This window comes from Microtus oregoni, unplaced genomic scaffold (genome assembly GCF_018167655.1).
Source record: "Microtus oregoni isolate MIOR12 unplaced genomic scaffold, Mior012 000002F_ref0000024, whole genome shotgun sequence".
NCBI lineage: Eukaryota > Metazoa > Chordata > Mammalia > Rodentia > Cricetidae > Microtus > Microtus oregoni.
Window position 1 is genome coordinate 34,711,214 of NW_024543061.1, and position 13,719 is coordinate 34,724,932.

Below are 13,719 nucleotides of genomic sequence, written 5' to 3' on the forward strand. Positions count from 1 at the left end.
TGCTCTGCATCCTGCTGCACAGGGCTTAGACAAAATGACATGAGCGCTTGCTGCCTCAGTTTCCTCATTTGCACAAGAGGAACACCAGAAGTCTCTAAGATTGATGCATTGATTACAAGTAGAAAAGAGAATAGTGCTTGACACATAACTGTTATTCAAAACGATTAGACTATGTGGGAGCTTTTATTGTCACTACTTCTTCCCACCATTGTTATGAATAATCCAGAGCATATTGGTGAGTTTGGGTGAGCGCTATCAGGAACACCACCAGCTCATTACACCATTTCCATACCAGGGCCGCTAACCCGGACAACCAAGGTGTAAGTCTAAATGGCATTTCATAAGATAAGTCCACTGTGCTAGTTCAAGATGCAGGGATAGCACAGCCCGTCAGTATGACTCACCAGAACCTTTTTGACCATGGGCATTAGTCTCCTATCACACTTCATAGTGCTTACTATCATTCATTGCACAAGGGTTACCTGGGAAATTACAAGGGTGTTTGGGCCACAGTAAAATCCTAAATGGGACAAGAAGAATGTTTCTCTGTAATTAAAGTGATTATAATTACTGAGTGAATTCCTTTAGAATGTTTGTGTGCTGTTGGCCACCGGCATTTTCTGGGCACACTGAATCCTATTGTCAAGCAAATTTTGTATTTATGTTGCTTTCATGATTTGATGGCGTATGATAATCACTCGCTACACGTATAAATAGAATGCCATCAATAATTTTCCTTCAATTCATTACTTTCGATGTTTCACAATGCAAATTGCTTGGGTGCTGGAGCTTAGCTTTCAGCATTTAAAACACATTAACACTCAATATTCTCCTTTGAAGTTTGATGAATTTTCCTTATTCCATTGTTTGTCTTACTGTCTAGTGCACAGTGTACGAAGCAGACATTGCTCCTTAGAGGTCCATTATGATTACCACCATATCGTTTGATTCTTATCTCTCCGTAAAGTAAGCAGGTGCAATGAATGTCTCCCTTTACAGACGTGGAGCTGAGGCAGAGAAGGAAAACACCTTCAAGGTCTCCCAGTAAGCAAGTGAACCCAAGTTGGGAAGTGAACCCAAGGCCTCACAACTCATTTTCAAAAACTTACTTTTTTTTGGCCTGGGAATTATATTTATCAAGAAATATCATAATCGATTGGCACATTCCTTTCAAATAAGCTTTACTTTAACTTTACTACATGAATACCAGTAACTTCACTAATCACCATCAATGATTCCTTAAAATATAACATATCCCTGTCTACCGGATCTTATAAGCCAACTTCAGAGCACGAAAATAGTTTAGATAGGCTTGATTCCAGTATGCTTTTATAACATCAATAAAATTATACTGATTTTCATAAACATTTAAGTCTTCATTTGGAATTAAACCAAGATTACATCTGCCAAAACACTGTCCAACTCTTAAAAACACGGAGATACAGCCTATTATCAACACTATATTATAGCTCTTAGCCACCAAACAACATTTGCCCTATATGAGAGATAGTGCCAAGGGGCCTGAAAGAAGAGCATACATAGAGTACATTCCCCTGTACTCTAACAGCCATGGTATGAGGGAGTGTCACGCTGCATGTGACTGTCAGCTCTCTGGCAAGGAGCAGACTGAGCATTTCGATGACACAATCCAGACAGTGCCTGTACCCTTTATTAAATAGTGCTTACATCTCCAAGAGGACTGAAGATGAACTTTACTACATCTTTCAAAGCCATCACACACGATGAAAAGCAAATCCTAGCTCTTGAGGTACTGTGGAGGGAGGGCTATTCTAGGCCAGGGCACTTGTTCTTCAGACTGTAGCTTCTAGCTCAGGTTTCAACCCACCTCCTGACAAGTGGTTAGCATGCTAATATTCTTACCTTCCCTCATGAAATATACATTGAAAAGTCAAGAAACTCAACAAAGGATACATTTTTTTCATAAATACTTCAGCATGCAAACACATGTGTAATAAGTATTTGAGAACAGCACTGGAAAACTGAATCCTCTGCATTGTTGGGAGCTTTTTCCTGTTCTCCTCCTCCCAAGGAAAAGACAGAATCTCTATTGCCAAGCTCTGTCTTATCTATAAGCAAATACTTTGAATAACAGTGACATGAAATATGAGTTACATTTTAAAGCTCATACATATTTTTATTATCATGAACTTGATTCTGTAATAGCCAAGCTCAGTCACGTTCTACTCTACCTGATTAAATTCTTACTCCCACTTAAACTGCATGGGCATTTCTATGTAATACAAGTATGGCTTGATTCTGACAATTCAAGCTCAGATTCAGGATGTTCAGCTATCTTCTAGGCCTTTCTGGCTGTCACTCAATATTTACTACCCCCTTGCTCATACCCACGAAAGAGGCCCTTCCTCTACTCTACCCCCCTTCTTAATCACAAACATGAAAAGGCATAAGAGGTAAGGGGTCTTGTTTGGTAGAAGATCTATGAAAGTAAAGGTGATAGCCTGGACCAGCGGTTCTCAAATTCTGGGTCATGACCCCCTTAGAGGCTGTACAAGCCTTTTGCAGGGGTCATCCAAGACCATTAGGAAACGCCAATATTAATACTATGATTCATATCAGTAGCAAAATTACATCTATGAAGTAGCAATTACAAAGTTTTATGGTTGGGGGTCACCACAACACGAGGAACTGTATTAAGGTGCCACATCATTAGAAAGGTTGAGAGCCACTGTCCTAGAGGTTTATGGGACAATCAAGAAAGGGGGAAGCAGAGTAAGGGAGATAAGAGAAAGAATGAGGCTTCTAATGACAGGAACAGAGACCCGGGCAGTAGGAGCTGAACAGGGCAGCTAGGCTTTTGGCTCATGCCTGCAATCCCAACACCCAGGAGGCTGAGGTAGAAGGATCTCAAGCTGGAGGTAGCCTGAGCTACACAGGGAGACCCTGTCTCCAGACAAAAACAAAAGAAATAAACTAACAAAGCCAAAGACAAATACAAAATGAGGATCAATGGTCTACTAAGATCTTGGGTATCTGAGAACAGCGTGGAAGAGCATGGAATCACTGTGGTTGAGGACTTCAGCCTCTTCGTAGATACCATAAAACAACTGGTCTTCAGGCTATTCGGTACAGCAAACATTCAAATGAAACATCCGAAGGAGACCAGAGTTCCCCACCCTGAAGAGCTGCCTGCCTCACACCACAAACCTGCCTTATTAACTACAGAGGAAATGGATCCAGCAGGGTCTTTCCCCACCAGACAGTGAGGGTCATTCTCTCTTTTACATGCCTGCAAAAGTCTCTGGAATCTAAATCCTTTGCCTCTGGCTCCAGTTTCAAACCCTTTCATGCATGACCATCACATGTTCCTGCCTTGCCGTGTGTGACTGCCTTCATCTGGCTCCTGACACAGTCGCCCAAGTCACTGGTACAGAGTTTGATTATTGCAACCATTTCCTGAAACACCACGGATAAAAGTCACATCCTTAGACAGCTGTTCTGCCTTAAAAACAAACACATACTATCTTCTAATAAAAGTAGGATATAGAACATCTTCCTGAATTTGACAGTTAACTATTAGTTTTAAAAGGTGTTTTAATAACTGCCAATTATTAGTGGACAATTCACTATAAATATATATTTGGTATTCAGGTTTTCAGAAAGTTTGTTGCATATTATTAAGTTGGTTCTTGTTATACACACTGTAGTGTGAGTTGCCTTTCCTGATTTCAGACATCAAGCACTTGATCTAAGGAGGTACCCTGTCTGCTTGCCTTCTTCCTTTATGAGACATTCTCATTCTCAAATCTCGATCACCTGGGGTGGAGTCAGTAAGTGAACTGCCATGCCCAGCTCTTTGGGTTTGATTTTAATGTCTCTCCATGACACGTAACCTATTTATATACTACCTTTTGGCTCTCTGAACTTCTTTGTCTCCACTTCTTTGTCTGGCTCCCCTTATCTGTTCCATTTGGCATTTAGGGCTCTGCCATTCTGTGATCACTTTTACATAAACTGTAGTACCTTTCCAGAGAGGCAAACGGGTGGAATGCCCCTGCACCAGACGGTAAATTACAAATCATGCATTTAAAGAAGGTGGTCTACACAGCCACTGAAGAAGATGTATGCTCTCCTCCAAGATCAGTACAGGGTGTTTCTTAGGGGAAAGTTCTCTGCTCTGAGATACACATATTTTAAATATGTGTTTGGTTTGAAACTTTCCTCTACTGAAAAGAACCAGCTCTGCCACTCAACTTCCGAATCCTAAGTATCACTTTCTATCAAGTAGTATATACAATGTTCATGGAACATGCCTGACTTTCTAGATCCATGGCATAAGTGCTTTTCACCTTGGGAAATACTTGTGTTTTAGAACATAATGTATGGAAATAATGCAGGGGGAGGCGATTTAATGTTTTGGGATAAGTATTAGTTTCTTCCTAACATAAAGTTTGCTTAGAATGAGATCAATATTTAGGCTTTAAGTGTGCAAGCAACCCACCCTTACAAATATCAATACACCAACTTCATTTTTGTAAATATGAATGCTGGTATTTTATACTAAGTGACTTCTCACTGTGGGGGCCACTCTGTGCACTGTGGGATGTTTGAGAATGTCCCAGGCCTTTATCCACTAGAGGACAGTGTACAAACTGCAAGCATGACCAAATGTCTCTGGGACAGATCTGCCATTGATGTAAAAGAACCAAAAGTATTGATCTAATCAGCTAAGTAAAAAAGGGTACTTCAAGTTGAATATATATATAGTCTGTCAAAAATATAGACATTCAACTGAAAAACTATATTGCAAATATATTCCTATCAAAAAACTATAGGCAAACCAAGTAAGCTATGGCCTAAAAATTGTTCATTAAATCAAAAGTATCAATATGCAGAATTGGCTCTGCATTGTCACTAGGTAGGTTTCGTGATATCACATTTCAGTGACTGTTTAAAAAAAATTAGAAAACCCCAAATTTTCAGTTAGACTATCAGGCCATCATTACTGCTCATAGCAAAGTTTTTCTATAGCTCAGAAAACAAAAAGAGCAAAGGAAAAAAAATAAACGGAGAAAGTTGAAAATTTTCTGGAATTTTTTATATTCGCATCAAAATGGGATCACAGGCCTATGGGATTAATTAGGTCAGAGAGTGAGAAATGGTTTAGTAACAATGGCTGTGGTTCATTTGATAGGCATGTTCAGTTAGGGATGGATAAAGATGTCTCTACATCCAGATCAAACAATTACATGAACACTAATGAGGGAGAGATAAAGAGATGGGGGGGGGAGAGGAAGGGAGGGAGGGAGGGAGGGAGGGAGAGAGAGAGAGAGAGAGAGAGAGAGAGAGAACAGTATACTTTACCATCCCCGGGGATGATCCGGAGGGTCACTGTGTTGCCCGCTTCTTTGATTAGGTTGACAATGTCAGAATGGGATTTGTTGGTGATGGAACATCCATTTACTGCCAAGATCCGGTCTCCTACTTTCAGCTTGCCACAGCGGTCAGCAGGGCTCCCCTCAATAATCCGACCTATTTTGTGAGGCATAGCCACACATGCATTGCCTGCTTTGGTATTACGGTTTAATTTTTTTTTAAAGTTATGTGGGAATATAGTGAAGGGAGGAGAAAAGGGTTGAAAAGGGAAAGAGAAGGTTAAGTGTTAATTAATTAAAGCATTAAGCAAATGTTATAAGAGGAGAGCGCTGTGCTGATGGTCAAAACATTGGCAATACTCGGGGTGCTTAAAAAGCCACAGCCCTGGGACTAGAGTTCAAGGTCATAGTCCTTTTCTGATTTAAAATGATGACAAAACCCCAGCTTCTTTCCTTAGAACAATTAGAATTTGGGATATTTGGTAACTTGAGTCTTGAGCCCTGCAAGTAACTTGGTGGCCCTTGGTTTATTCGGGGCTATACACAGAAACCCCAGAGCTGGGGTTGATGCTTTGACCCAGTCTGTGTCACTGTCACTTCGTTTTGCCAATTGTTATTAAAGCGTCTGCCAATGTTTTGTTCTTTCTCCATTTACAAAAATAATCACTGGACTTCTGGTGAGATTCAAGAGTATGCTAGCATCAAAAGTTCAATCTGAAAACACACAGTAGACCGACACCTTTGCTCTCGACGTGAGAAGATAAAAGCTGTGGAAAAGGACATGATCATAGGAGGGGAGCCCAGAAAGCACCAGCGCTGACACACACTGATCCATGTGGTACCTTTATTCAATCAGCCCAAGTAGGGAGCTCTCAGGGAGGCCCTGGTGGGCTCATTAGTTCTGATCCTCTTCCTGCCTCACACACAAACTCCCTTGAAGGGATATAGTGAAAACCCAGCACCTATGCATGCTTGGGAGAGCAAGCCAAAGCTAGCCTCGAGTCATTCTCCAGCCCGCCCCCTTTAATCACCTCCTTTCTACTGGTCGGCTTACACACATGCATAGACAACATGAAACCAGGGAAAGGGATCCACAGGCTGTCTATTGCACGCCTAAGGCACTCTATTGGAGAGCTGTCTTTGAGGAGTGCTCTGGGGTAATCAGGTATTTGATAGTGAGTTACAATGTTTTTATGCAGACTTTTGGAATTTGCTTTCTCAGAACCATCAAAACAGCTTCATGGCTGAGCCACGATTTGGAAATAGTGACAAAATTAATAGGGGACTATGAAGTCAACTGTGCAGGCTCTTTCATTATAATTTCTTTTTCTTTTCTTATTTTGGTTTTTCGAGACAGGCTTTTTCTGTGAGATAACCCTAGCGGTCCTGAAACTTGCTCTGTAGACCAGAGAGATCCACCTGCCTCTGCCTCCGAGTGCTGGTATTAACCACCGCCCGGCTATTTCATTAGAATTTCTACCCAAAGGGAAAACTATCTGAAAAACACACTGATTCCCTTGAATTTGAATGGAAGTTGACTGAGTCCATGTCACTCAGTGGAATGCCAAATTCAATTCAAAGAAGCAAGTGAGCTGTCTATGAATCTAGGAAGGGGGCATGCGGAAGGTGAGTGTGTCACACTGCAGGTCCCAAGTAAGCATAGTTCAGCTCCAAGGACAACTTGCAGGACAAAGGTCTCAAACAGTGGACATAAAGAAAGGCTCTGCATAGCTCAGCAGTCTCGTGCAAGGCGTCAGGGAAGGGTGAACTTGTTGCTTGTAAGAACCAAGGGAAAATAATGGAAGCGCACACTGTGAGTGAAAGCATTCAATACACATCATCTAGCACAGCCTGTCCCCTGACATACCTGCTTTTTCTCTCTGGAGACTGGAAATGACAACTATGATAGAGCTGAGAGTGTCAGGGGGTACACCGAAGATTGGGGAGAGGGCAATACCTTGGGGTTGCTTTTCCCTGCTTTTTTTTTTTATTCCTAAAGTCAGTAGAATAGCCTTTGAAAGTAATCTCAAGGTCCAAATCAGGAGCAGAAGAAGACGGAGCACGAGCAAGGAACTCAGGACCGTGAGGGGTGCACCCACACACTGAGACAATGGGGATGTTCTATCGGGAACTCACCAAGGCCAGCTGGCCTAGGTCTGAAAAAGCATGGGATAAAACCGGACTTGCTAAACATAGTGGACAATGAGGACTACTGAGAACTCAAGAACAATCGCAGTAGGTTTTTGATCCTACTGCACGTACTGGCTTTGGGGGAGCCTAGGCAGTTTGGATGCTCACCTTACTAGACCTGGATAGAGGTGGGCGGACCTTGGGCTTCCCACAGGTCAGGGAACCCTGATTGCTCTTCGAGCAGATGAGGGAGGGGAACTTGATCGGGGGGAGGGGGAGGGAAATGGGAAGCGGTTGTGGGGAGGAGGCAGAAATCCTTAATAAATAAATAAATTAAAAAAATTCATGTGTTATAAAATAACTCTCAGCATATCTGCATCGAGAGATAGGACCTGTAAAAGTGATAAGATTGGGAGGGCTCCACTCCTGTGCGTGCATAAATAAATACCAGTATCCTGGAGATGAGTTAACCATTGCCAAGTAAAAAAAAAAAAAAAAGAAGAAAGTAATTTAAAAGCAAAGAAAAATAAAACAAAAACGTGTGCCCTGATTTCAAGTCACGCACTGTGATTCACTGCATGGTTAGTAACAGGTGGCTATTACTACGGTCACACAGGTACAGAACGGGCTGACTGTCCCAAAAGCAACTCATCAAGACTAACTGGAGACTGTGTGGGTTCTACAGGATCAGAAGGCTAGAGAAATGTAGCCCCTTGTTAACTTCAGCCAGTGAGTGACCTAGACCACTGGACATGAGGTCCTATGGGGTTAAGTCATTTGAGATAAAATTTGAAGCCTGCATAATAGCACTGCCTGTCTCCCATCATCTTCCAATGTGCTTGGAACTGAGATGACAAGGGACGGAATCAGGAAGGAGGGTGCAAATCCTTTGCAACAGGAAAGAAACTCATAGACTCAACTGGGCTTCTGTTTGCCTTTATGTATGGACCCAGGAGAGAGTTAATATATGGAAGTTACAGAACATTACCCATATTTGACTGAAATCTAAGACCTGGAGAAGACCCCAAATCAAATGACTCTTAACTTGTCAGTTTCTAAAGCAACAATAAAATATCATTTAAACCTTCAAGAGCATTCAGGCAGGGTAGAGTCAGGACGTACATGAGGTAGGGAGTGTCACAGGTCATTTTCACTCCTTACATCTCTACTTTTCCTAGACATTCTTATGAACATCTGCTGCTTGTAAAATCCTCACGACGGAGGCCATTGCTATTAATGATATCCTCTACTCAGGAGCTCTCAGAAGTCTTTCTCTGGCAAAAAAAAAATGTATACTCTGTTACACTGTCAAGGGGCTGCTATTGAAATTTGACATACATCTTATGTGTATTTGAAGTTGTGCATGACCACACATCTAGAAAGCTAAGAGGGAGTTGCAAGGGGACCTAACAAAACATACCAAATAAACTCCATCTCCAATGAAGACTTTGATTATCGGAAGCAAAAAACCATTAAGGCATTTCTGTTGGGAGCTAAGCCTAGTTCCTTAGTAAGAGTAGCAAGCGTCCTTAACTGCTGAACCCTCCTGATAGAAGAAAGCCTAGCCTGCACCTTCTGGCACTCACCAAAGGTCGTGCCCGCTTCAGGCCTGCTCACGGAGGACACGATGACGAACCCAAAGCCCTCGTTTTCCCCACGTCGAATCTCCACATCATAGGGCTGTAGCACAGCGCTCACCACGCCGCTGCCCCCGCCGCCACCACTGCCGATGCCACTGGTGCTCCCGCTGCCAGAGCTCACAGTGTTGAGCGAGTTCTGGCTGCCCTGGGGTGTGCGCTTCTCTTCTGTCAGGGAGGCAGGCTGGTTGCTACTGTGGTGCGATGAAGCTGGCGATGGCACCTCATTCTCTGCTTTGGGGACTGCAAGAGAGACGTATGTCAAAACCATTTGAGATCCCTGGAAAATGGCATAGCCACCACTTCCACCTTCCCCACCTGTAAGGAAATCAAGATGCTAACGAGAGCATCTTGTCTCAGAGAACTTAACGGAGGCACAGAAAAGCAGCCTTGCTCTTGAAATATTAATAGTCTCCAGGATGGTTGACTGTATATTGAGCCCCCCTCCCCATGCCAAGAGGCCTCCTAAAAAGCATGGAATAGACAGTACAAAGATCCTACCCACAATGCCATTCCATCTGCAGCAACATCCAGTTAGGAGCTTTCTCCTATGTAGGAGGAAACCGTGAGCAGACTCTGGTTTGGGCTGTACCAGTGGAGGGCGTCACCACTTCTAGGCTCACTCACTCATAGACATTCCCTCCTAGTGACACTTCTGTTTAGTGTTTATTTTCTTACTGGGTAGGAGACTGCTAGGGGTTGTTCCTTTAAGGCTCACATAGATGGACTCAAGAGAACCTCATGGGAGGTACACAGAATTGCTCTCCCCAGCTCCCAGCTGTAAATATCTATTCCAGTAACAGAGCTAGAGGCATTGAAAGGCGTCCTTCCAACTCTAGACATCCTCCCAGTCTTACTGCCTTGTCAGCCAACAGGGCAAAGCGTTTTTAAATAGTCCACACCTTAGATGAAACCGGGCATACCAAAGTCATTGTGTACTATGTTGTTTTGTGGCTATGATTCTATTTATTCCACAAAGCTTTTACTTTCATAGATATTTTTAATTAGGGGAAACACAAATTTAATGATTTGGTAGTTCTTACATGTAACTGCGGAGCACAGATGTATTCACACTGTTATGTAAATGTCACCACCATTGTCTCTAGAACTTTGCCAACTTCCCCAAGTGAGAGTTTCACCATAGGGTAAAAACTCTTTATTTGCCCCTCTTCCCAGACTTCCCAGGACCCATTCTCTTGCTGTCTGCCTACCTAATTGCCCTTAATATAACATCTGCATAGAACTCACTTGCTGAATATGCCAAACACTTTAGTCTTTCAAATAAAACTGAAACAACAAAGTGAAATTCCGTCACCTTACTGCTTTCATTTAAGACAGGGAAATCAAATAGTTTTCAACTCAACCCAAAACCCAAACCAAACCAGCTGACTGCCACTGGCTACACGGAATACCATGCTAAGAATTTTGGAGGACCAGGAATGAGTTCTAAGGACATAATCCGTTGTGGGGTAGGATCGTTTTCAATGGCTACCATTAGATTCTTAACAATGGAATTTAATAACTTCATTCTGTAATTAATTATATATCACTTAAAATAAGCTAGTTTTTTTAAGTGCCAATTAATTTTATCTGTAGCTATTTGCTACACTAATATTAAGGCTACAGAGAATTCGTGGGCTTTCACGTCATACTTCTTCAGTAATTCAGTTGACATAACATTCATCTTCTTCTGGATTCTGCTGTACGGGCTCTGGATAGAGGCTGCATGCAAAGATAAACAATGAAGACATGCGCTTTCAGGAAAGAACAGACATGTAACAACTTTCTTAAAGTGGCAGAGTCAGAAATGGAAATACACTCTGAGCCACAGGCATGGCAGAAGGGGGTGCTAAAACCTGAAAGCATTTGGAGGAGCGGTCTCAAGTGGAGCGTGAAAAGGTATTATGAGAACTTCTAAGGAACCAGAGATGACCTAGAACTGGCTAGCTCTTTAGCTTTCTCAGTGAAGCCACAGAAAGGCACTGTGTCAGGAAGAGCTCATTCTACAGTCTAAACCTAACTTCTGTTCTCTCAATCTGGAGCCAACCTTTTCTCACGCTCCTGATGGGCTCTTGGGGTGAGGATTACTATCCAGCGAAGGGGAAGGCTAAGCTCTGGCTGGTGAGGGGCAAGAGGCAGGGGACGCATATTCAACTAGCATTTTTTCTGCAAGTCTTTTTGGAGCATATGCAAACAGCATATTAAAGTACTTTTGAGTGACAGCACTTTTGCAGAGCTGGAGAGAAGCAAACCATCTGGAAATTCTGAGCTTGATCACATTTGCAAACATTTGCTAAAATAGAAGCTTGAGGAGGCAGCCATGAGAGCGGCGGAGCACGGGCTGAAGGAATGAATGAAGAACTTACCAGCAAACACCACTTTCCGCCTCACTGTGAGATTGACATGGCCTTGCTTGGCAGCTTGTTGCATAAGCTGGACCACGAGCTGGTGTGATTTTCCAATTACTGGTGTCCCATCCACACAGATTAATTCATCCCCAGACCTCAGGCGGCCGTCGGTGTCAGCAGCACCCAGTGGTACGATGTGACCGATATAAATCTGTCAGGTAATTAGATGACGGATGAAACGTCCTGTTGGTTTAACTATCAAGACTGAGGGCCCGTGCATCTCTAGAAATAATTCAATTCATTCATTCATATCCGCATGCATGCCAGAAACAATTATTGGGCACCCCGTGTATAATACATGTGCCAGGTACTGTAGCAGTCTATAAGAAATGGAAAGAATGGCTATTTCTTATGTCTCTTTGACATGGATATTACCTGTGGTCTGTCAATCACTCAATTTTTTTTTTCTTCTTCTACTCTGGAGAAACGGGCACTTTCCCGTCTACATGATAATCCCACTTTCATTAAACCATGCTAAGTATATCAATACTTATTTTCTTTAAGGGTCCAGTACTGTCTGCTTAGCAATAGGACATCTCACTAAACATAGAGTGAGGGGAGAATAATTCCCATTTCCAGCGTCTTTCAGCACTAGAAGGCAGAGGGATATTTATATTCACTGTCTCGCTGCTTCACCATTCACCAATGTGAGTTTAAATACTGGTGTATGCTGTCTTCTCAGTAGACAATGATATTACCGTTCTCTTTACATGGCTGTAGAGTTTACAAGGGTGTGAACTGAAACTGGCTAAAAATAGGAAGGAGTTGGGCCTTGTCTGTCCCGGCAGTTACACCAGCTCGGCGGCCTGAGGCCAGTTCATTAACCTTTCTGGAGCTTTGATTTTCTGGTTTGGAAAGCAGAGATATAGTCTGATAAAGGAGAGCGCATATGTTAATAGGTTTTAGTGTAGTACCTCACGCACAGTAACTGCTCAATGAATAAGAGGTATTATTCCAAAGGCATCAACACTTCGCCTCTGTTTTCCTTCCAAAAGATCCTGTGATACTAGATTAAACTCACTCAGGCAATGGAGGCAAAGGAAGGAGATTCCGTGTTTCTTGATCACTGTTTAGGGGTCTTTTTCTATTATTTAAAGATAGGGTGCTGCTTTCTTGAACCACTACTGCTACCTAGGGAGGCTCCCTCTGTGTTCTAGATACTTACATACAGACCCCTATACTTTCTACTCAGACACACACACACACACACACCCCACAGAGGTGAGGACGCTGGTTAGGTGATGCCCACTCTGCCTTCTGTTTTCCTTCTTCTTAATTGGGGGTGGGGACAGCTGTTGCAACCCCCTCCACAGCAGCTGTTGCAACCCCCACCACACACCAAAGCTTTAGAAAGCATTACTTCCCTTCTTCCTTAAGACAAATAATAAACAGACAAATGCAGCCCCACAAAAGACAGTAGTGTCTGTATTACTCAAGATAAAAGAGCCGGGGCCACAGCTAGCAGAACTCTATCTTGGTGATCTGTCAATTGCCACTTTACTTTGAAGTCTTAGCAAACGCCACTAGGGAGAGAAGCAGATAAAAGACTCACCGGTTCCCCTGGCTCATTTCCACCCAGAATCCTAAATCCAAATCCGGTCTCTTTTCTCCAGAGGAAGATGTCCTGTTCCTGGTAATCGGGAACTGCAGAGAAGGATGAGAGGAGGGAGATCATTTCACTAATAAAGGGGATCGTGTGTTCTAAAGTGGGCACAATTATAGGACCACGATGGATGCACACATATGCACAGACAAAAGCTTCACGGCACAGGCAACTAAAGGAAAGGTCATGGGTAGGTGACACAGCAGACAACGGGCACACAGTAAGCAGTAGAAAAGGCGAGGGCTGCAGCTCTCCAGTGGACTACGACTGCCTGCTAATTCCCAGTTTAGCTCACACCATTATGGACAGCTAAGCTAGGAGTCAGCCAGGGCCTCTCCCCTCAGCATCGCTACAACAGGAATCGCACTGAGTCACTGTGTGCTGCACTACAAAGCAAATCTCCAGAACAGAATCACATGATGTGAGAGTCTCCCTGGAGGAGAGGTCGGCTCTATGGGAAGTTCCTTTAAATGACTTGTTATTTTATTGAGAGGACAAGTATCATGGTTTTGGTTAAAAAGAATTTCTAATTTATTTTTTAATCATTTTCTTCTTCCCTAACATAATCAAGATCAGTGACACCAGTA

At 42.9% G+C, this 13,719-nt stretch overlaps 1 protein-coding gene across 20 annotated transcripts in view; it reads right to left on the reverse strand.

The window, feature by feature from the left end:
• Magi1 (membrane associated guanylate kinase, WW and PDZ domain containing 1) overlaps positions 1-13,719 on the reverse strand; it is a 592,347-nt gene that overhangs the window by 11,925 nt on the left and 566,703 nt on the right. For 9 of the 20 annotated variants that reach the window (XM_041638327.1, XM_041638278.1, XM_041638324.1 and 6 more), the window contains 4 exons: positions 13,082-13,173; positions 11,488-11,680; positions 9,071-9,364; positions 5,344-5,544 (listed from right to left, as the gene is read on the reverse strand). In XM_041638327.1, coding sequence (XP_041494261.1) covers positions 5,344-5,544; positions 9,071-9,364; positions 11,488-11,680; positions 13,082-13,173 — 780 coding nt within the window. Of the gene's footprint in view, positions 1-5,343; positions 5,548-9,070; positions 9,365-11,487; positions 11,681-13,081; positions 13,174-13,719 lie in introns of all 20 variants that reach the window. The other 11 variants (XM_041638269.1, XM_041638238.1, XM_041638286.1 and 8 more) reach the window with 3 other exon arrangements.